At 39.7% G+C, this 22,426-nt stretch overlaps 1 protein-coding gene across 1 annotated transcript in view; it reads right to left on the minus strand.

Moving 5' to 3' along the window:
- znrf1 (zinc and ring finger 1) overlaps window positions 1–21,153 on the minus strand; it is a 36,632-nt gene extending 15,479 nt beyond the window's left edge. The window contains exon 1 of the mRNA XM_066713855.1: window positions 20,168–21,153. Within this exon, the coding sequence (XP_066569952.1) occupies window positions 20,168–20,555 (388 nt within the window). The 5' untranslated portion in view covers window positions 20,556–21,153. The remainder of the gene's footprint in view (window positions 1–20,167) is intronic.
- Between the last annotated feature and the right edge of the window lie 1,273 nt (window positions 21,154–22,426).

The following is a 22,426-nucleotide window of genomic DNA, read 5'->3' on the forward strand; positions in this document are numbered from 1 at the left end:
TTGGAATTATACAACATTGAATTTTTGTATTTCTTAGTGCCAAAACTATTCCTTGTCTTGCCAGGTACAGTTTGACATTGAGGCAGTAACCTCATACTAACAACTAGGCCTATATTCCTCTTCTGATTTCCCAGAATACATTTCTAGATCCATTTTCCTCACACCTGCACAATGCTTGCGAATGGAAATGGTTGGAACACAAAGATTCCCTTGTAGGGCCGCATAATATCTAATGAAAAGCATTAAAAACAAACCAATACATTCAACATTACTTACAGATGTAGACCCGTAAACAAAGCTATACATATATACACACACACTTTTCTTACATGGAATGTTTTAATTATTTATTTAAAAACAAAAAAAAGAATATGTATGAATACTGCATAATCCTCTTTCTAAGGAAGACATGCTAAATGCTTGTGTACACTATTGCAGAGATTAATAGGATCTGAATGTCAAAACACTTTACTGACTAACTTAATTAATGCAGGCTTCTTTTAGTCAGTCTTCTTTGACCTTGAAAGAGACGCGAGACTCCCGTTTCCACAGAATGAACGTGAAACATGGATGGAAAGTACGGTTTAATTTTGTATGATCAATTATCTTGTATGTGCTCTTCAGCATGGGTATAATGCTGCAAGATACAGCCAAGCTGAAGTTGCCTATTCATTCAATAGCAGCCTATTGTGCTTCTTTACACCGTAACACACGTTAACCTCTGTTTCCGTAGTGATTGACTGCAAGTCAGCTGACCATCTGGATTTGGACCCATAGCAATTATTTGTGTTGACATGAAGCAACTTCACTTCTTCAGCCTAATTATTCCAACACAGCAAAAAGGCAGTTGCTGAGAAGGATTCCTTTCAGAATTATTTTAGATCTTGTAACGATTTTAAATCAGGGAGATTTTGTGTACTATTCTGAACTAATAATGAAATCTTCAGTTAGTATTTTACATCCCCAGAAATATCGTCTATTTTGTGTCCTATCAATAGGGCCCTGTTTTTTGCGCATTCTGCCCATATCATTTATATGGCAAATCTCAAAAACACAATTAATTAATAATACCTGCAGGTACTCCATGACAATGCATATGTCTTTGTTTCCGGGAGTTACAGGGGCGGCCCCCACTCGCCTTGATTGCATAACATTTTCTTCTACGGCACTTCGATGCATGTAGAATCGCGAAGATCGGGTGTTGCAATGGGCAGCTCTCCTATCTAAGTCGCTGCATGTATTTTTAGTGCAAAATTTGCTAACCACTTTCTCAAAGCTAGAGCAGTGTGTCAAACAGACGGGCTGGGCTTCCAACAAGAAAAACTGTCTGTGGGCTGCGGCAGTGTTTTCCCATTTCATTTATGTCTGTGTACAGGGATTTTTATAAGGCACATTTCACAGAGAGAGGAACTTTTTTACATAGTGGGATATATACACTCACCTAAAGGATTATTAGGAACACCTGTTCAATTTCTCATTAATGCAATTATCTAACCAACCAATCACATGGCAGTTGCTTCAATGCATTTAGGGGTGTGGTCCTGGTCAAGACAATCTCCTGAACTCCAAACTGAATGTCTGAATGGGAAAGAAAGGTGATTTAAGCAATTTTGAGCATGGCATGGTTGTTGGTGCCAGACGGGCCGGTCTGAGTATTTCACAATCTGCTCAGTTACTGGGATTTTCACGCACAACCATTTCTAGGGTTTACAAAGAATGGTGTGAAAAGGGAAAAACACTTCCTAAACCTCTTTTCAATGTTAAAACAAGCAAAAGGTAATGCTCTCTCACAGGAACCCTATACATAGTCGTGGAATAAATTGCATGTTGCATTATATTCAGCATTTACCAATTAAATGTACTTTACTCCAGAGATTAACCATGAGATGCCCACTGCATAAGGAGTCGTGGATAGATGTGATGAGCCATCATGCAATACAATTTAATTAGAAAAGTATGATGCCCTGTCTTAAAATCAGTCCAGGTTACAAAGATGGGGAAAAGTTTGCGATTTGAAATCCAACCGTTTAAGATGACAGTTCAAGGGCGTTCCATACTGATAAGCTGTCGTAAATTGGAAGACCAAGCAGTCGGCAGCATGTGAGCCTAGCTTGCTTTGTTTATGAATGACAAAGTGACCTGTGGAAGGCACCAGAGTTGCCTTCAGCATGGTGCAACAGTATGGCACAAATGCATTTTGCCTCAGTCAGCACAGACCTTTCAAATTACTCGCTAATTTGCACTTCTTGGCAACTGATGCCTCTATATTTTTGGGATCAGGTGAAGTCAGTATGTAAATCAGTGCCTAGCAGGTTTTTACATGACTACAGCATTCAGCCATGGAAAAACGACCACACTGTAGTTTCCGTGTATAAACTGCTGCTGGAATTCCACCAGATAAAGTGGAACGTTTTGCATTTAAAAACTATACATCAGAAATTAATGTTCCCTCTCAAGAAGACATTGTTTGAAAATATTAAATCTGGGAACTATTAGACTGTGGTTTACAGACCAGGGACAGAAACAAACACACTCATGTGTATAGCAGTGGAAAACAAAAAATGCATTAGAATCTAGATTTTGTACAGCAGTTTTATTTCAATAAGCATTTGTTTTACTACTGCTTAATTCAGCTTATGAGTGATAAAACCAATGTTGCAAATGAAAACTGCCATTAGACACTGTTTTCTGCATAGTTAAACAAATACAGAAAATGTATTTTCAAGAATCCTTTGTCTAAATGCACTTTGTAAGGCAATGAATCATTATTTATTTATTGACCATGCTGAAAAATGTTCTCATCCTTTGCTAAAGATCATAAGGTAAATTACAGTGGGTAATTGCTGTGCTTCTGATAAAGACAAGCATTTTAGGCAAGTTATTTCATTATTTGAACATAACACATTCTTCTAGTGGAAGAAAGGACTCAATTTCAGCTTCTAATGAATCTAGTGATCCAGCCTCAGTGGGCCAATTCAAAACATTAAAAAATAGACTTTAATCCACACATACCACAGTCTTAGAGATGCAAAATTAAGCCCATTATTATCTGTTATTAATATTTAACTGTGGTTTCAATGCAAGGTCGACAAGAAACACCCTCAGGACAGGGTGGCCTTATGGGGGAAACTGTAATCATCATCATCATAATAATGCCTACCATTTACATGATGCATTTCATCCCAAAGGATGCCAAAGCACTTGACAAGTAGGAGGAGACTCCTTTCAGCCAGCGCTGAAGTGCAGCTTTCTGTGGGGGGTGTCAAAGCAGAACACTTGTACCTACACATCAGGAGGCTGGGTGAGTAATTACACCTGTAGAGGCGAATGTAGGTAAGACAGACAATGCCTGAATTTAAACCGGGCTGCAGGGTTAGCATCTCTATTCCTTCACCAGGTCCCATGGGCTCTTTAATGGCCACAAGCGATCTGACCCTTGCTTTAAAGGTCTCATTGGAAAGCTTTCACAGGGAGCCTTACTGTACTTGGGCACTGTTATGGAACACAGTTTACAGTGGCAAGCGATTGCTCATAGAGGTCTCCAATCTGAGCCCAAGCTCAGCCTTGCTTAGCATTCAAGAGGTGATACAGGAGGTATCCAGTTAGTGCTTAATGTCTGCTGTTCTTTTTCCAGATTTGAATTTTAAAACAAAGAATGAAAGAGGCAGACAGGCAGATAGATTTAGATCAGACTGAAAGTGCAGAGTCAGGCTGCACATAAATGAGCAAATACCTAACTGGGAGCTGGAGGGCTCTAAATTCAAAGGGGGAAAACCAGCATTTCACAGCTGCAACACACCACAATCACCATGAGCTGAAAAACTGGCCATTAACATATTGTTCTACATGACATGCTTTTTAATATTTGATTTGCTGTGCGCAATGTCAGTTTTGTACACCTACAGTCCATACAAACAGTCACGCACTCATTACGCCTCCCCGCAACTATTAGCCTAACTATTACAGAGGGCCATCTGTAGACACCTCTCTTTAGAGCTAGGAGCACTTTTTCAGTGTAAGCACATTCAATAGGACCCATTTTAAATTTGGCAGGTAATTTTTGGCCACACCAGAATTTAATTCACAGAGATATTGTTTGTTTGTGAAAGAACACACAATGCACAATATATGGAATAAAATGCAGCCTGTCACCAAAACAAGAGTGTAAGCTCATGGCAGTTTACTTGATCATTTACATGATCATTGTACAAGAAATATATGGACCAGACACTATAATCAAATATTCCCCTAAAAAGTATTACCAGTTACCACACTGATCTGATGATCCTAGAGAAAATGCTTATTAAACCATAGGCAAGTAAAGCAATTCAGCTATTTTTCCTGTAAAATTCCAACTCCCTGCTAGTTTCATAGCATGCATATGGCTTTAACTATTGTACACACATCAATACAAAATATATGTGTACCTTGTTTTTTTCTCCCTCTCTACACCGGATATGGTAGTCCAACTCACCCTACATGGCGGTGCAAAACACGAAGGAAAAAAAAACTAAACAAAAGAACATACACTCCACTGTACCACAGTTATTTCTGATGCCTGCGCTAACAGTTCACCTTACAGGAAAAGTAGTAACAGCAGTTCCCATGGAAACTGCAGAACAAGAGAGACAGTGTTGCACTTCTCCGCAGAAGTCATATTTTAAAGCCTCTTAATTCTGAGAATTATTATTTTAAAAAAAAAAGCATTCTCCCACACAGTCAAGTGTACTGTCTCTCTGACATCACACATTCAGACGAGAGCTCGGGAGGGGCTACCTCGTTGGGTTTTGAATTGCAAGGTGACAAAATCCTGTCAAGACTGGCTCCCGTTTCATTTGCTTACTCTACCTCTGTGAAACGGAAATCCATTTAAGTTGCTCTGCATTGTACCCCTCACCCTCAGCTTAAAAAACTCAATGAACCAGAATTAGACTACATTGGCTGCTTTGGCATTATATTTTATTCATTCAAAGGACAAAATGCAGTGCTGAATGCTCATTTATTTTTATTAACTTCATCTAATACCTTACAAACGGCTTTGCTGCAAGCTCCACTGAGCACCTCTGTGATCAACTAGAGAGAAAGGTTTCCAGCGGGTCTCCAGAAGTGCCTAACAGTTTAGACCTTTTAATGATGGAACGAGGAAACAAACCGAATCTGAATACTGCAACAGCCATGTGGACACTATCTTGCGCTGGACAGAGTAAAAGGTTAATGTCTTTCCCACAGTCCATTAAGCCTTCGTGACACAGCCTTATGGAGATGGGAGTTGTCCAGATATCTACGTCAGTAGAGTGTATGAACTAATATTTGGATGCCATATTTGGATGCCATATTTGGACACTTATGCAAGTATTTGTTCATTTTAATTAACATCAAATTAAATCAACATTTTATCCTATATGTAAACACATGCAAAGACCATTTTATCTTCAGAAGAAATACAGCTGCACAGCTTGCCAACAAGTAGTATTCCTATGAAGAGCATCTGCTTCTGCAAGGACATCTCTGTCAGTCTCAACGGCAGCTGCAACAGTAGGGATGCCACATTTGTTGCGGTTGTTGAATTGTATGCTTATCGATCGAATCCTTGAGAACAATGTTGATTTTAGCTTGGTCAGACAATGGAATGGGTCAACACCAGAAACATGTTGTCCTCACATTAACATCTGGTGGCAATTCTGAGATCAATAAGAAAAATGGTTTGATATGTATTATAAAGCATTGGTGGTGAAAGAATGGTGGCCAAGGTCAGTTACAAGACTTTCATTAGACAGTGATTCTTATGCTACTATAATACCGGAGAAAAGAAGACTGTTTGTGTTTTTGCATTGTAAATACCCTACACGTGTGGTGAATAAATTAGCAAATTCCTGACATAAGGGCCCACTGTTGGCCTCCACAGGCTCTGGAAACCTGGTGAGGAGAATTTACCAAGTGTAATGGTGTAGAAAGTGTCAAAGAGGCTGACCCAGGTATTAATACTGATCTAAATGTGGATAATCCCTTGGTGAAACAGTTAAATTCAGTAATGTCACAATGGTAAAAGAAACTTACAGAATTTAACATTACAATACAATCTGTACAGCTGTCTCAGCACTATCCCCCCTACCAAAAAAAACAAAAAACACGTGACTGGGATTTAACTGGGAAATCATGCAAACTTCAAGGCTCATGGATCTAGTTTGGCCAAAACTTGTCCAAAACATGAACGAGGGAGAGAATGTTTGAAATTGGATAGAAATTAGGCCATCCATCAGGTTTTCGAGATGTCTGGAAAATGGGTGTAACAACAGCAGTCTTTAACCGTCTTGGAAAACTGCCTAAAGAAAGAGTATTATTCAAATAGTCTTGGCTGTCTTTGGCTAATCTGACAACCGAATCACAGTTGCCTGGCTCGCTCCGAATGAGCATTTGCACTGACTTTATAGGCCAGATTCTTGTGATCATTAAAAGAGAGATAACAGGTTTAGTCTGAAAGCCACATGTAAAATAGAATTAAATCAATTCCTAGTTTCCTCGCTGCCTGACTATTTTCTATTGTGAATTTGTATTTCATGGTCCCTATACATGTGTGGCCTTGAAAAAGCATCTCTAGACTGAATACATTTAATCAATGCCATGGTCAAAGAACAGAAGCATCATCAGTCACTTGGCAGGATTAACTTGATTGATTTCCCACATCCGATTAAATTATAAAGAGATGGCAATGGGAGAATGCAAACTTCAATTCTCTAGGCGACAGTGTGCTTATTGAAATCTGAAGTTTTACATCTTACTTCAGAGCATCCTTTCCAATGTGAAGAATAAAAGGGCCTCGCGTTTTGCAGTTACAGTTGTGTCAAAGCTACCGCTTTGTTTCCTTAAATTTCCTTAACTGCATCTTACCAAACATGAAAAGCTGTCTTTCCTTTAAGAAGCAAGAAGAACCATTCATCTGGATGGCACTTATTTTCACAAATTCAGTGTTATTATTTTTTTCTACCATTCATAGGAGGTATGACCATCGTGTTTTGTTGTGGAAAAACTCCCATTTTGGTGATCAAGCAGCTATTTTGATCCTATACTGACACCGTTACCAACATAAAAGACACGCCTCATCTCTGTGGATAATTCATTTAAATAGCAACTTGTGTCATGTCACATGGAAACAGAGGTGATGTGTACTACTGAAGACCTGCGTTTCATCCTCACATGCTTTCCATACTGTCACTTCCATATAGAAAAGACTCCTTTTTAGGAATCTGATGTGGTTTTCATGGAATACCGAGCCATAAAAACAGCGCTCAGAAACGGCTGTTCAGTTGACACACTTAAGTCAGTCAACCTCAGCCACTGCAATCTGCACTAGTACCATTAAATGTCATGGTCAAATAGGAATGACAAGAAAGAGGAGCTGGCGGGGAAATTTAACACAAAGTTTCTACCATCTGTTATACAAGCTGAAGTTATGTCCAGTATCCGGAATTACCCATATTAGGTAGGAACACTGAGAAAATGATACAAATGGAAGGATCTTGGTATGCCTTTACCTTTTCCATATCCACTTACAGAAAGCAGCAGACAAAAAAAAAAGTTACCCAAAAAAGACACATGCATAGTGAATGAAGATGTAATACAATATACAAGAAAAGTTTGTAAACTATCCCTGAAAGAAAGAAATAATGGAAAAGATACATAGGGCCTACATTATACTGCTTATTTTCTGACACATGCAAAATATCAGGAATCTCTAAGTGGCTCATCTTACTGCAGATAGATCAGTGATACTATGTGCAGGGGGTGTGATAATGCAATTTTGGAAGCCTGGTGTACTGAGTAGGGGATCCCCAGTTGTTGCTGTCCAAGTGTCTGTGGGCAGGATTGGTATGAGCTGTGTCTGCTATAATAGTAGTTCAGAAAAAAAGACAACTGCCCTACAAATGTTGATCTATAGCACAAGAAATATTTTCATTTGAAGCAAAAAATAAACCTTAGCAACACTCTTTGCAGAAGGCATGCCAAAGTTGGTTCATGACTATGTGCCATTGAGTTTCTCCAGCTTCTTCACTTAGAAGCTTCATGTAAATCTCAGAAAACATTGTTATTATATAGAGAGTTTCCAGGATTGTATGACACACAGGACATCAACAGCATACCAAAGAACAAGCTAAATGTGTTTATTTCTAGCACTGTAACATGCAGGCACAGTGTAAGACATCTAAAGAGGAAGGCTGAGAAGTTCTGGCTTGGCCATTCCCTTCATTCACTGTTGAGTGATTTCAGTAAGGATGTGGGCTTCAGAGGCTTGTTTGTCTTGTCACACCAACCCTTATCAATGAACACTGCTGAGAAGTACCACACAACTTAACCTTTATTCACCAACCTAGTTTGTGGTTTCCTTCATTGTCTGATGAAAGTAATGTTGCAATGCACATGAAAACAGAAAGCTGTATTATTTTAATTTATTCACCCTCCTTCCTGCCTCTTTCCTGTAAAATACGGGCTTAGAAAGCGGTTTAAATATTGTTCTTGAGCTGTATCATCACAAAGATAGTTTACAGTTTGCCAAGCAATGAGAACTTGTCTGTAGAATGTAAGACTAATAAAACGGGAAGCACAAGGACACTTCTTGGAGAGGAAGGTAACAACCTAAGAAAGTTAACAAAACAAGGAGCCATTTTGTCCACTGAGCTAGTCGGCTTGCAATGAATAGCTTCTTGAACCTTTGTGTAGCCTAATCTGTTATCTGGTCTGTAATAGTTTGGGTTGTCCATCTCTTTCATCTCAGGATTCTGTGTAACTAAATTAATATCTTCCTGACAAATTTACATCCTGCACATAATGTAACATCTATCCTTGACTCGTTGTGATTGCCATTTGTAGAAATCGTCTACCAGAGACTGCAATTTAACATTATCCCTATTTCCTGAACTGAAATTATTATTTTGTTAAATATATCGGGCCATTCAGTTGTCTTTTTTAATTGCTTTCCCGCATTGTCAAGATGAAGACATTAACAACTGTCATTTATAAAAGCTGCCCACTCGAGATTTAATTAAGTAGTGTATTTCACCTTCAATCTGCAATCAATGGACTATACAGACAGTTTCAGATTAAAACCTTTTATGCCGTCGTGGATACAATGATGTACATCCGTAGAGAATTGGTAGCCTTCACGACAAGACAGAATTAAACAATATGACTGTAACAGACATTTTATATGCTCTCGGTCAACAACTGCTGTTGTTGTTTTTCTCCGCTGATCTTCCCGCATGTGATTTAAGTTGACTCATACTATTTTGCTACAGTTATGAATGCCGTTTGATTACTCGCAAAGGATGTGCACATTGATTTCCCAGGGCCTTACACACAAAACAGACACAAGCATGTACTCTCACACACACACACCTCATCCTGCTTAGGGAGTACAGTCCTACTCTAATTCTAATCCATGCCCTGTCTCTTGGCAGCTGCATCAGACAGTGCTGTACAACTTGTTTGTTTCATCACACAACCAAAGCTGCTGTAAAATCCGTTTTGGTGCGAGGGAAGCACCCAAACCACACGGGTACAACATCGTTAGTGCACAGAAACACCTGTGACATGTGCCAAAGGCCTCTGCCACATTATCTGCTTCAGTGGCATTGCCAGTGAAGGATGTAGAACAGAAGGAAATCGTGCACACCCTGTCTCTGGGGTATAGTACCTGCTGGAGCTTTTGGCTTCTGCGACATGTAAAACCTAAACCCTGCTTTCATTGTCATAATGTGAGCTTCTGTAGCAACACCTCCACTGCCAAGATGTTTTAAACATTCAAGGTGCCGCATTTGCGACATTTCAGATTTCTGCTTTATGCACCCCTCTGATTTTACCTTGAAACCCTCTGTCTTCTGCCCATTTCAGGACCAACTTCTGAAAGGTTAATTTTCACCCCCACCCATAGGGTTATAACCCCAGTCACCGCTCATGATGGCACAGATTGTGTTTGGCCTCAATTTGCCCAAAACCTGCAGGTCCCAACACTGAAATCTAAGAGCACTCGTGCTGTTTTTTTGAAGAATACATATATTCAATTTCACTTCCAGCCATTGCTGCAGTGGTATTATCCTGCCACATTATTAAGTAGATGTGGTCTGACTAATGTAGTGTCATGCCGCTCTCTGTGTTTGCTTTGTCTTGAATGCAATTAGATTAACAAAATAAATAGGAACTTGTTCATAATTGTTTCACTTCTTAAGGAGAAGACAAAGCACTACAATGAATACGGTTTCCCTTTAGGCTTTATTATACAGCTAAACAGAGAGCTTATTCACTTTTTTGTCACAAAGTTAGACACGGAGCACTGACTTGAGCACATCATTATTTTATGTCTTGCTAACTTGCTTTAAAATCTGTTGTGTTTTCAGTGCATTTTCACCCCTGCTGGAGTAATCTGGCCATTTTATATTTTTGAATTATTTATTTAAGACCAGCTCTCTTCTGCTAAGTCCTTTTTTAAAGGGGTGTATGCAGTAACATTTACATTTTATGTTACCACTATTTTGTCTGCTTCTTTGAGATGATGGTGTTAAAAGGTTGGTTTTAAAACAGCCAGTGAGCGAGATACTGAGCTTGGCACATGGTTTTCCAATAAGCCACAAACAAAACAAAAAAAACTACTTCACAGCTACCCTGTTCAGTTCCAGAAGTGCTATTTAATTAATAGCATTTCATACTGGAACCACGTTAGTGTCTCTGCATATGAAATGACCACGGATACAGCAAGATTGTTTTCCTTATCTGACTTCAATGTGATGCAAACAGAAGCTAATCATTTATTTATTTATTTTAAAAGGCACCTTTTAATATCACTATGAGTAACAAACTGACAAGGGATATGCATCAAACATACAGGAATGCCATGTAGCCGAAATGTAAACACAGCTACTGTGACTGACGTAAGACCAATTGTACTTCAGGTGGTGCTGTACAACTTGTGTGATTGACTATTTAAAGCTGTCCGGCTCCTCTAAATGCAGCTTGATGTCAGGCAGGGATGAGGCATGATATTGATGCAAACTGAGGTACAGCACTAAAAACAAAGATTTCCCAAATTACCGCCACCACCTTCTACAGCCATTTATCTTGTAGAACAGCATTGTCATGTTGGTTTAACATGAAAAATGACATTCAAGAGATTAAACCGCAGAACGAACAATTCACGCAGCGAGGTTGATGTTACCATGGTTAGAAACTGAAGCCTGGATAAAAGGCTCTTTTTGACACAAGAGTTCTTCTAAAGGCTAACATTAGCACGTGCTTCTGTTAGTTAAAACTCACAAATTGTATATTCAATCAATTATACACACACCGTGTATGAAATGGAATGTGGCATAAAAGAAAGTGATATTTTGCACAGTCGGAAAGAAATCAGGAATTTAAAACAAACAGGAAATACTAATTGGAATGAGGCAAATGTCAGTTTATTAATTAAGTCATTGTTAATACAAAGAAATCCAAATAATAAAAAGAATGTCTCGCTAAGTGCGTTACATGGCGCACGCCTAATCTACGGATATCAAAGTTTTACAAAGCTCTATAGCATCAGGCATGTAGACCCCAGAGCTGCACAAGCTTATAATTATTTAATAATCCCTAGAAGGGGGACTGATATCAGCAGGAGATCGTTTAGTGTTCCAACGTCAGCAAATTAAAATGACCTTCAGTATTAACCAAAGAGAATTTAATAGCACAGGTTTGATAATGAAGTACACAGTACAAAGTAATAGGTTCATTTTAAATGTAATCGTTGCTCACACCCGAAGATATTTTAGGGTGAACACGGAGGTTGAGAAAGGTAAAGGCAGAAAGGTGAAACTCTGAATGTCTGCATATAGGGCTGATCGTAAACTGCTATTTTCACTTTTCGATTAAGTAAGTTAGAGCGAAACATTCCTACTTGGTTATTCTCTTTTGAGCTCTTTAAGTCTCCCAAGCCTTGACGTCTCCCCTGCAGGGGTGTCTGCTGAATGCTTGTGTGGGTGATCATTTCCAAAATTTCCCTTGCCAGAGTCCAGAGGGGCCTGGGGACACTTGATTGTTGGAGGGGTGTGGGGATGAGACTTCTACAGTTGAGATGACAGTCTGGTTGGCATGGCAACAGCAGCCCTAGGCCTGTAGCTGTATCAATCTGTACTGTAAACAGGAGTCAGCCTTTGGGGAGAAGAAAATCAGACTTCTCCGGCCTACAGTGACAGTGACCTACTTCCCTCGCCGAAGCTGGATGCTGCTGGAAGACCTACAGAGGGTCATTCTGCACAGTTGAGCTGCAGGACAACAATTAGCTGATTTGTGATAAACTGGGAGGAATTGAAGAAATGTATGCAAAATATCTCTCTCTCTCTATTTCTTCCCACAAAGTGCTGGTCAATCAATACTAATTCTCCCAGCTGGTCTTCAATTTTAAGTGTTAATCACTGCAGTGTCCTTCTAACCCCATCCCAGAAAAACAATCTAAACAATTGAATAATTGTTTTGTTCTGCTGGATGTCCAGGTTTCATTGCAGGCTTGTACCCCACATCAAAGGCAGGATATACAGAGAAATACAACTCCAAGTAAATTGTGGTTGGATCCATATCAGATTCTGTGTGCTGAAGGCTTTTTCATGAACCAGTACCAGATGCTGGTTAACCCAAGCTTGTCACCATATTATACATACATTTCCACCGATAGAAATGGAGTAAAACTATACTGAATACACAGCTTCTCATCTTAAATTTGCAGCAGGGCTTGCAGCTTGTAAACACCTGAAATGGATCTGATTACTATGCCTGGCCTAACTTGAGCCTAACTGCGAAGTTTAAATTTGAGCTGGAGGTTGTTTCTTTAGAGCAGATGGTGTAAAAATCACTTGTACACAAATACCAGTGGGACCCAGACACAAATCAGCATTCGTGAACTGCCCCAGACCTCAATACATGCCAGACTGTCACTCTGCACACTAAATTAAACAGACAAGACTGCTGGCACTATATTACAGCTGACATCTTTACTGCTCCAGACCCAATTTTACAGGGGCACAGCACTTCAGACATTTAACTATACCGACCTGGCTCCTGCACTGGTTCCAACTTGGATCTTCAGGAACCTGTAATAACTCACCAGAACTTTATGATTTTTTTTTTTTTTTTTTTTAACTTTAGACAACAGGTAATATATTTGTGTGTAAATGAGGACTAATTAAGTAAACTGATTTCCAAAAGAGAAAAGAATCTGCTGGCAAGTTTACTTCTAAAAGCTGATCTGGCTCGCTTAATGAACTCCCATCAAAGGGCTTACATAAAATTTAGCACATATCCACCTGTTGATATCCAACTTCTAAAACTTTTGAATATAGGGTCAATAACAACCATCATGTAGTGGTCCTTGAGTTCCACACAGCATCACAATACCCCTTTTACAAATGTGATCTAGAATTAAAAAAGAAAAAAAGGACACCAACACATCTGATACCAAAAAAAGAAGAAGCTGAAGTCTTTTGTTGCTCCTTCTCGTTTGTACGAGACTAGTTACATTAACAGATTGCCTTCGGACTGGAAACTGAAGATAAGTAATTACATGAAAATGCACAAAGACTACCTCTGAGGGACACTGCAAGATTAAATGTTCTGCCACAAAACAAAGGTTTGGCTTAGGGGTCAAACATCTCAAATGGGTTTTGTGCATCTTGTTAAGAATACAGAATGCTGTCCAAAACAGAGCTTTGCAGAGATCTATTATTTAAACAGCCACACATCACCTAGTTTCATATACATGTCTTCCCTCTACAAGACTGAAATTGATTTAGTTAACTTTATCTCCCCATAACAGTGCATTGAAGGTTTTACAGATAAGATTCCATAAAAGTTTAATACCATCACTAATGAATCAGCTATTTTAGGAGATTTTAGTGTTCTGTCTACAAAAAAAAAAACTGGCACCAGGAGTAATATTGTTCCCATTGTTAGCTCAACATGACATCCATAAAGACAGTAATTGCTTACACAGTGCAATAATACAATTAAACAAAAAAATGATATATAGCCCTAGTTGTACCAAAAAAGCTTTATGCAATTCTGGCAAATTAAAAAAAAAAAAGAATCATAACTTATCATCCATCATGTAACAGTGAACAGTGAATACTCTGCAACAACATTTTATTTTATTTAGGAAAGCTATCCAAAACTCGATGAAGGTGTTGGACAAATCCACCACTGCCAAAAGTACTCATTGTAATATGGTGGAGATGTGCAGTTGTGTTTTCCCTCCTTGAACAACATCAGCCTTAATTCAACTTAATTCAAGCTAAGGGAGCAAAAAATAAAAGATCTGAACACATCCTAATTTCTGATAGCTTCACTCTGATATGGTCGGACTTGGCGAAGACTTTGAGAATTAATCTTACAAAGACAAGACGCCACACATCAATAGGAGTTTTGATTTCTTACAGGCTGGCTAGCCACCAGGGAGATTCCCATGGCTCTTTCAGGTATCTGTGTGAATTCACCTGCAGTACACTGAATCTCACAAAGCTAACAGCGTGTTTTCTTACCTGCTCTTCCCAGGGTGCCATAGCTAAGCAACTTACTCTCTGCCCCAAAGGCAGATAGGCATGTTAACTTAGATCACATCATGACTCAGTTCCAACCCTTCATTTAGCCTTCATTTCAACCATATTGCTGATCAATTAATGCAGCACACACGCCCTTCCTTAATTTCCATGTCTATGACCCAATGTCAGATTGTAGGATTCTGCTCTTAGACACCAGCTTATTTAATTTATCTACATTGTTTCTTGCCAGATGCACATTTATACCTTTACGGTTGCTTTTCAGATTCATACAGATTTTCTACTGGATTGCTATGCAGGATCTGTGAAAGCACAGCTTTAAGTGATAGTCTTAAATAATCAGCCTGCATTATTAAAGATGAAGATCAGCGATGAAACTGAACCCTTTCCCTTCCATTTTAAACAATGACCCTATAAACAAATATTAGGGCTGTACCACATACAATCATTTTTATATTCGCAAACTGCAGTGCTGCTCGGCTGCTCAGCCTCATGAGTCAACTGCAGTGATCTGAAAGTAGAACACTTTGTACAAATGATTATGGAGTTCTTACAAAGTGAAGGATTAAAAGACACTTTTCCTGGTAGTGCCAATTGCAACCCTGCAACCCCTCAGAGGAATATGAAACAAAGGTGGATATTTCCAGATAGGCTTGTTTTCAGCTAACGAGTTTCTATGCTCTCGCCACCTCTCCTCTCCCTCCCAAGAGGAATGTACAACATATTGCTTATTAGATCAGCATTAACTTAAGACTAAATGCTATTTTAACTCAAATCGCATTAGTGTGATGTCCACTGCTACTGTACAGTTCAGGTGAAGTGTTTCAGAACAGCATTTCTAGCAAGATGTGGTGTAAAACGCCCGTGTGAATTAGTCATAATTGCTGCTGGAAATTCCCAGCAAGGATGTGATGTACCCATCTCCACATATCACTGAATATCAGAATGCCAGTTCATGGCACAAAAAACACACACACTCACACTTCCTACTTAATACATGGTATAAATGACTATTTTGCAGTGCCTACGTCTAGTACATTTAACCTACTCTAATAGACAAACATCTGCTTAATTTCTACACAGCTGAACCTGAAATAGCCATTTGAAGGAAGTCTTATTATCTTAAATTACCCTAACTGATAGAACTCCCATGTTCATATTTATTTTAGACCATAATTGATGAGGGTTTATGCTGTTTGTTTGTTTTTTCTCCAAAGCTGGGGATGTCAGGAGTAAGGGGTAAAAATGCTTAATTATTTTAATGATTACTAATGGGTTCCTCACACACAAATGCGCCACCTTCACTTTCTTCACTATTCCTCAGTACCAGTGAGACATCTTAGAAGCAGAAACTGGATGAAGCTTTATACTTCCCTGGAGGCACTGGCAGCCACTACCTTCTGGTAATGCATTTGCCTTTGGGGGTGAAAAAAAAACTAAAACAAAAACAGCATCAGAGCAGCAGATGCAGTGTGTGTATGTGTAAATGACTCTGTTGAGTAAGAGGACCCTCAAGCCAGAAAACTGAGACTTTGATGAGGGTATATAGAAGGGGCTTATTGTACTTGCCCCTTGAATGTTGTTTGGCATGGTACATTTCAGCTCTGGAAGTGGATGAAAGAACGCTTTGAGTGCACCATGTCAGAATGTTTATGTTGATCTCTATATTTAACAGCCCCTATGTGGATGTTTTGAGGTTCATTTCACTGCCAAATCATGTTTATTTTGTTTTTACAAAATGTTGAAACAAACCGAGGGAAAACACATACAGACTAACCTCTGTAAGATGTTTTGTGCCTATTACCAAGGAAAAGATAGTAATTCAAAGTAGAGAGAGAGGAAATGTTTTTTTGATTGTTTTGTTGGGTTTTTTAACCTCCCATTTAACCTGTCATTAAGATTCAGAAATGCAAACTGTATTATTGAGTGGATCAAGTAATCAATTGCCTTCAAATGTAAATGCACAGACATGCCACTTCTACAATGTATTTGACACAGAAACATTATTTTCACGCAGACAAATACAAGCAATTTCAACCTCCAGAATGTCTAACCTCACAATGTCACAACTAGATGAACTTGGATTAGTGGATGTTCAGTGTACTGGCCAATTTCATGAAAGCAGAACGTGGTTGTATGATCATGACACAAACTAAACCACAGACAAATTATAAAAGATCCCACTGCTGCCAAGGACAACCACCACTACTCCAAAATGTGTCTATCTGAGCAAACCCTTGATACAATAGAAAAGACAAAGGCTAAAAAAAACATTTTGTTCCAGAATAAAAAGTACAATATCCAAAAGTAAGGCAGGTACAGCAATGCAATAACTATACAATGGTCTAGGGGAAACAAGACTGGTCACCAAATGATAAAAACAGTTTTTCCAAAAAGAAAGAAGAAAAACAAACAGAGCAGCATCAAAACACAAATCCCAAGGTGTAAACATACGAAATCCAGAGGCAGATCGATAATGGGGGGAGAGAGAGAGAGTGAGAGAGAGAAAACTCTAGTCTGGAAAAAGACAAAAAGAAATGACGTTCCTGAAGATTTACAGTCAGCCCAAAATTTCTACTTCAATCTGAACAGAAAGAGACAGAAGTTCAAATTGAAAACAAGAGGGGCATCCCATTGTGGTTGACACAGGGTGATGAAGTATCTAGTTTCTTAAGTGTAATGCTTGAACATAGCTTTTCTCCTTAGGACATGACTTTCTTCAGTTCATAACCCAACTATGCTCAAATATTAACTATTCAGTTATGGTTGTCTGGTTGGTGCTATACAAATTTTACATTTTCTTACTTTGGCTATAATAACTAGCCTATATGGTATTTTTTCCTCAAGAGATATAAACGCAAGATGTATCCTTGCATCCTGGGCTTGCATCCCAGTTTTTGGGATATATCCTTGTTGAAAGGGAAGAATGGAGGTTACAATAGATAATGCTACAGATCACCTCTGAAAGGTGAACGTGGATAATGGAAGACAGCAACAGATTTAGCAATCATTAATGACATTAATTGAAGTCACATGATGTAATTATTAGATAACAGAATTGCTAGAAACACTTCCTAACACTTTCAATAATCACCTATTTGTTTTGGCCTTATCTGAATCATTTTAATTGGGGCAATATGGTCATCTTGGAACTGAACAGCCCCAGGACATTTCTATTACTTATGGCTGCATAGAACTGCCAAGCAAAGTTGAAGATGCTGGATCATCTGGATAAAGTTATTGAATCAATAAGCTACTAGCAGCCTAGCAAGCAAAATAAACTGAATGGCATTCTCCTGTTTGTAACCTTGCACATGTATACATTTGGTTTACCTGCCCAATTTTTCTTTAACAAAAAAAATGAATTGCCTAAATGAAGAATAATGCTTAAATCCTGGAATAACCCCCATAAACAAAGTCGCTGAGTAAATACAAAACTCTGTAATTTAAAAATTTCTTTCCTACAATGCACATGTGGCATTATAAATACAGTATAAATATTACTCTACTGCTTGAGCTTTTGAAACACACTTTGCATCAACCACAAGGCCAAGCTTCCTTATATTGCCATGTTTTTTATCTTATCCATTTTGAGCACGGCGTTGTTTTATTATAGTGCTAAAGCTGAGCTCCTTTTAATACGGCACAGCTCTGCAAAACTTGAAGATAAAGTAAATAATAGGATAGACATAGAATTCGTTTGGACACAACATTATTTAACAGCTCCATAATTAAAAATTATGTACGTTGCCCTTTTTTGTTTATAAAACCACCTGCTATTGCCTAACAACAGGAACCATGATAAGCAGCCTAATGCCACTTTTCAAGCACACACTTCATTAAAGATACAGGGTCAGGTGCCCATTCGGAATCCTAGATAGGCAACATTTGCCCAGTTAATTAATTCATTAATGATGTAAATGGAGGAGTCAGCTGGAATAAAGAACAGCAGACACTCCAAGAAGTAACTTCACCACCCTCGCTTAAATCTGTAGGATGGCTAAAACCGATTGTATGTTGGGAAACGGAAAAGCAAACAATGCCTTTGATGTGGCATTGTGACCTAGCACCTGCCCCCCTGACATATTCGTTTGAATGTGTGTCAACACCCTGCTTCGTCTTGAGAATCACAGATTGTGTTTCTTGCAAAAACAAGGTCAACACCTGAGTGTCTGCTTCCACATCACACAAGCCTCTAAATTAATTATCTGCAACTCAAATACAAAGGCAAAGATGTGTATCATCTAAGAGTATATTTCAGCTTTGCGATTATAGCAATAAACAAACAGATTTCACAGGTTTGATGTCAACATATACTCAATATACTCCAATTGGTGTTGCGAATTGCTTTTTTCTTGTCAGTTTAGAGACTTCCTAAGCACCTGACAAATATAACCTTAACCACATGAATCTACTCTCTGATGATCAGGCCCATTTCATATTAGTGCAACCATGTTAAATGGCTATTAAGTGACATATCGGAGTACCAGATTAATATATTAAGTTATTGTGTATAATTTGACTAAAATGTTCTGTTCCTACATCATGTTGCTGCCCTTTCTTTCAACAATTCAAAGGACTAACTGGAAACGAAAGTCAAACAGTGTGACTTGATACATTTATCACCAAGTTCAAATAATCTGTGTTTAAAAACCATGTTGGATCAATCCACCCTGTATTGGTTAATGTATAGGGCACTCATTCATGCTTTGGGAAATAAAAAGGCCCAGCATAAGAGTCACTTTGTATCTGCAAGCAATCTGTAACCATTTTTCTCTACTGAGTAGGCTGATCAGCTAAGTACATACATGACCCTGACAAGAGAAGCCTGTAGCTGCCTCAAGGCCCCTCTCTTCCCTCTGCCAGTTTCTAACCCAGCCATGCATAGGAGTTATTCCACCTCTCTCAAAACTGCATTGAGAGCTTTCTGAACACTATCGCCAAAAAGGCAGAGGAACAGCCATTTTACACACATTAGATCTCAGACAACTGATTTGTCGGGGCTATCGACGGAGACTCCATCTTTTGAAACTGATTAATACTTCAGCTGAAGAAAGCAATGCAAGTGCGCTGCTGGTCCTCACTGGCGAGTCACCCGAGCTCCTCTATTGCTGGAATAAATAGCTCAGCAACTACCTGGCATAACCAGAGACATGTTTAACTGCATTTCCCCAGTTCGCAGGATCCCTTTCCTTATCTTCCTGTCTACAGATTACCAGAGCCCTTGGATACCCGACAGAGGCCACTGCAATTCAATATTTATGTATATATTATAGGGTGGTTGTATGACGTATAATAGATGACCGTGACCCCAAATGATAATGATCTCCATCAGATTTTCTCTCAGCCTGCTATATCCTGTGTCTGCATGCTCGCAACACTAGATCGCGATTGATAAACTCCTCCTGCAAGGCAGACGGCACTTGTAACCTTTACTGCAGCACACAGCAGCTCAGCGACAAGGGTGATCCAAAAGTTCAAGGTAGCGCTATACGCCATGCTAGTACAAGTATTAATAATACTGATGTCATGCTCTCCACTGTAATCTTCCTTCCCAACAACGGCGACAGGGATCACTATTGGTGCGTCGCACTTACCGCTGTGCGCACTGAACCACCTGGGCGCAATGTGGAGAGGCAGCGCGTCCGCCAGCGACCCTCGGGATCCCAGATAAAGCATACCGTCCGTGTGATGCCCACCGCCCGTTTCCTGGTAGCCGTGCCCATGGGCTGTGTCCGCACCCGAGCCTCCTCCGGCTCTATCAGTGTCCCCAGCTCCTCGGCCGGCATAAAATCCGAAAGGCACCGCGCCGCTGGGGTCCATTCCCATCCCGGCAACCGAGCTGACCGACCGGCTGCGCAACCCCATCGCCCCGCCAGCCCGGTAGTGCCCGAAGTGGGCCGCAGGTGGCACCGCGCTGTCATCCGTCGAGACACCGGGAAAAGCTCCTCGGGGCCGCCCCGCCGTGCTCTGCTTGCCCCCCATTCAAAGCGCCCGAGGAATGGGGAGAGGGTGCGCTGGAACAGGTGTCCTCGTTACTGGAGAGCCGTGCAGAGAAGTCGGCCCCCTCGATGCGCCCTGTCTTCCGTTGTCTAAATAAGCCCAGGTCCGCTGGTGCCAGTGACAAACCAGAGCGGTAAAAAAAATCCCGGCTTGTCAAGTCTGACTGAACCAGTTGTGTCTAACCAATGCAACAGCGCATTCCTCCAGCCACAACATGGGCGAGTTAAAGGTCCCGGTGCGCGCTGGACACAATGCGTGACACAAACGAAAGAGCAACACGTTTCCTGCAACAAGAAACAGTGTAACAGCCTGCCAGCCGAAATAACAACAGACAAATCCTAAAGCTGCGCCGATCTGCAGTATCTCCCCCCCTTGTTGCGTCTTCCCTCCCAGGGCTGCTCAGTTAACAATTCATGGCAACTGCTGCAATCTGTGAATGTGTCCCTCTACCACGGCGTGTCGGTGTCAGGTTTATTCTCTGCCCCGGAGTCGGGTCACTGTGTGCCGCTCCCCTCTGCTCTCATGCTCGCACCCTCTCCGAGCTTCTCCTCACATTGCCGTTCGCAGACAATAGAGCCGCTCACTGCGCATGTGCGGATTAGAAGCATGGAGATAGAGGGGGGAAAAAAACGAGGCAGACGTTTAACCATGTCACTGCTGGGACTGCACTAATAGCTGTCTGTGCTGCCTTTGATGAATTGGCCTGGGGAATCTCACAAGTGACGAAGGCAATACTAGATAGAAATCGAAATATTCCAAATGTTTTTTAGCGATTAAGCACAACCTGTATAGTATCCTGCAGAAACTTTTGCATTTCTAAGAAGTTGATATGATTCGTGTGAAAATCTGCTTAAAATGCTACACATGACCTTGCAGGATTTACCTCCTGTAGGTATGGGACATGATTGCCTGGTTTCTAACAACAAAACCCTCTCTCTCTCTCTCTCTCTCTCTCTCTCTCTCTCTCTCTCTCTCTGTTGCCATATAACAAAAATAACCATGTAAGAAGAGAAAACAAAGCATAACAAAACAGTAAGTCAGTCCACGTACAATAGGAGATTTAAAAATGTAAACCAAGAAAACAAACACTATTTTGCTCTATCCACTGCCACTTGACTTACTTGTTGTAATATATTTATATTTCAATATAAATATATAAACATGTTATAAATTGGTGAGTTTTGCATATGGGTGCTTGGAGATCTATCTGAATGAAACAGTGCGTTTTCATGTTTGTTTGTTTTTCTAATCACTTGTCATCCAGTCCTAGGAAAAAAAGCTAATTGATTCCTAATAGCAACTGATCTCCTATTAAAGAAAGAAAAAGGTGCATCATCTGTGATGCTAACCAACTACAATTACTGTGAAACAGAGCCTCCTACTGATCAAACATATAACTACGCTGAGTTACCGTATGTAAGAACTGACTACATTTATTTATTTATTTAATCATTCATTTATTTAACCTGATCATATCTGGATCCTGGCCAAGACTGTGTCCACCACAGGTACTGTATTTTCATGTCTTACTTAAGTGAAATAAATAAATCCATAGTTCAATATGTTTGTGAAAGGCTAGAATATGTAATTGATTTCCAAACTATGGGTCTCATTTATCAACAGCAGTAACCAGGGCCAATACAGGAAAAACAAAGCAATACATGCATAAATAATCAAATAAAAACATAACACAGACACAGAGACAGTACATTTTTCAAGCTGTTGTTTTGACACCACTCCCTCCTCTCTACATCTCTGGTGATCATCTTTAAAGCACATTTCCCTTAATTTGAACTTCAATCTGTAGATGTTTTCTGGTGTTTATCTTCAGTTTATTTTCACATGCACATACA

Source organism: Amia ocellicauda, chromosome 9 (assembly GCF_036373705.1).
Source record: "Amia ocellicauda isolate fAmiCal2 chromosome 9, fAmiCal2.hap1, whole genome shotgun sequence".
Classification (NCBI taxonomy): domain Eukaryota; kingdom Metazoa; phylum Chordata; class Actinopteri; order Amiiformes; family Amiidae; genus Amia; species Amia ocellicauda.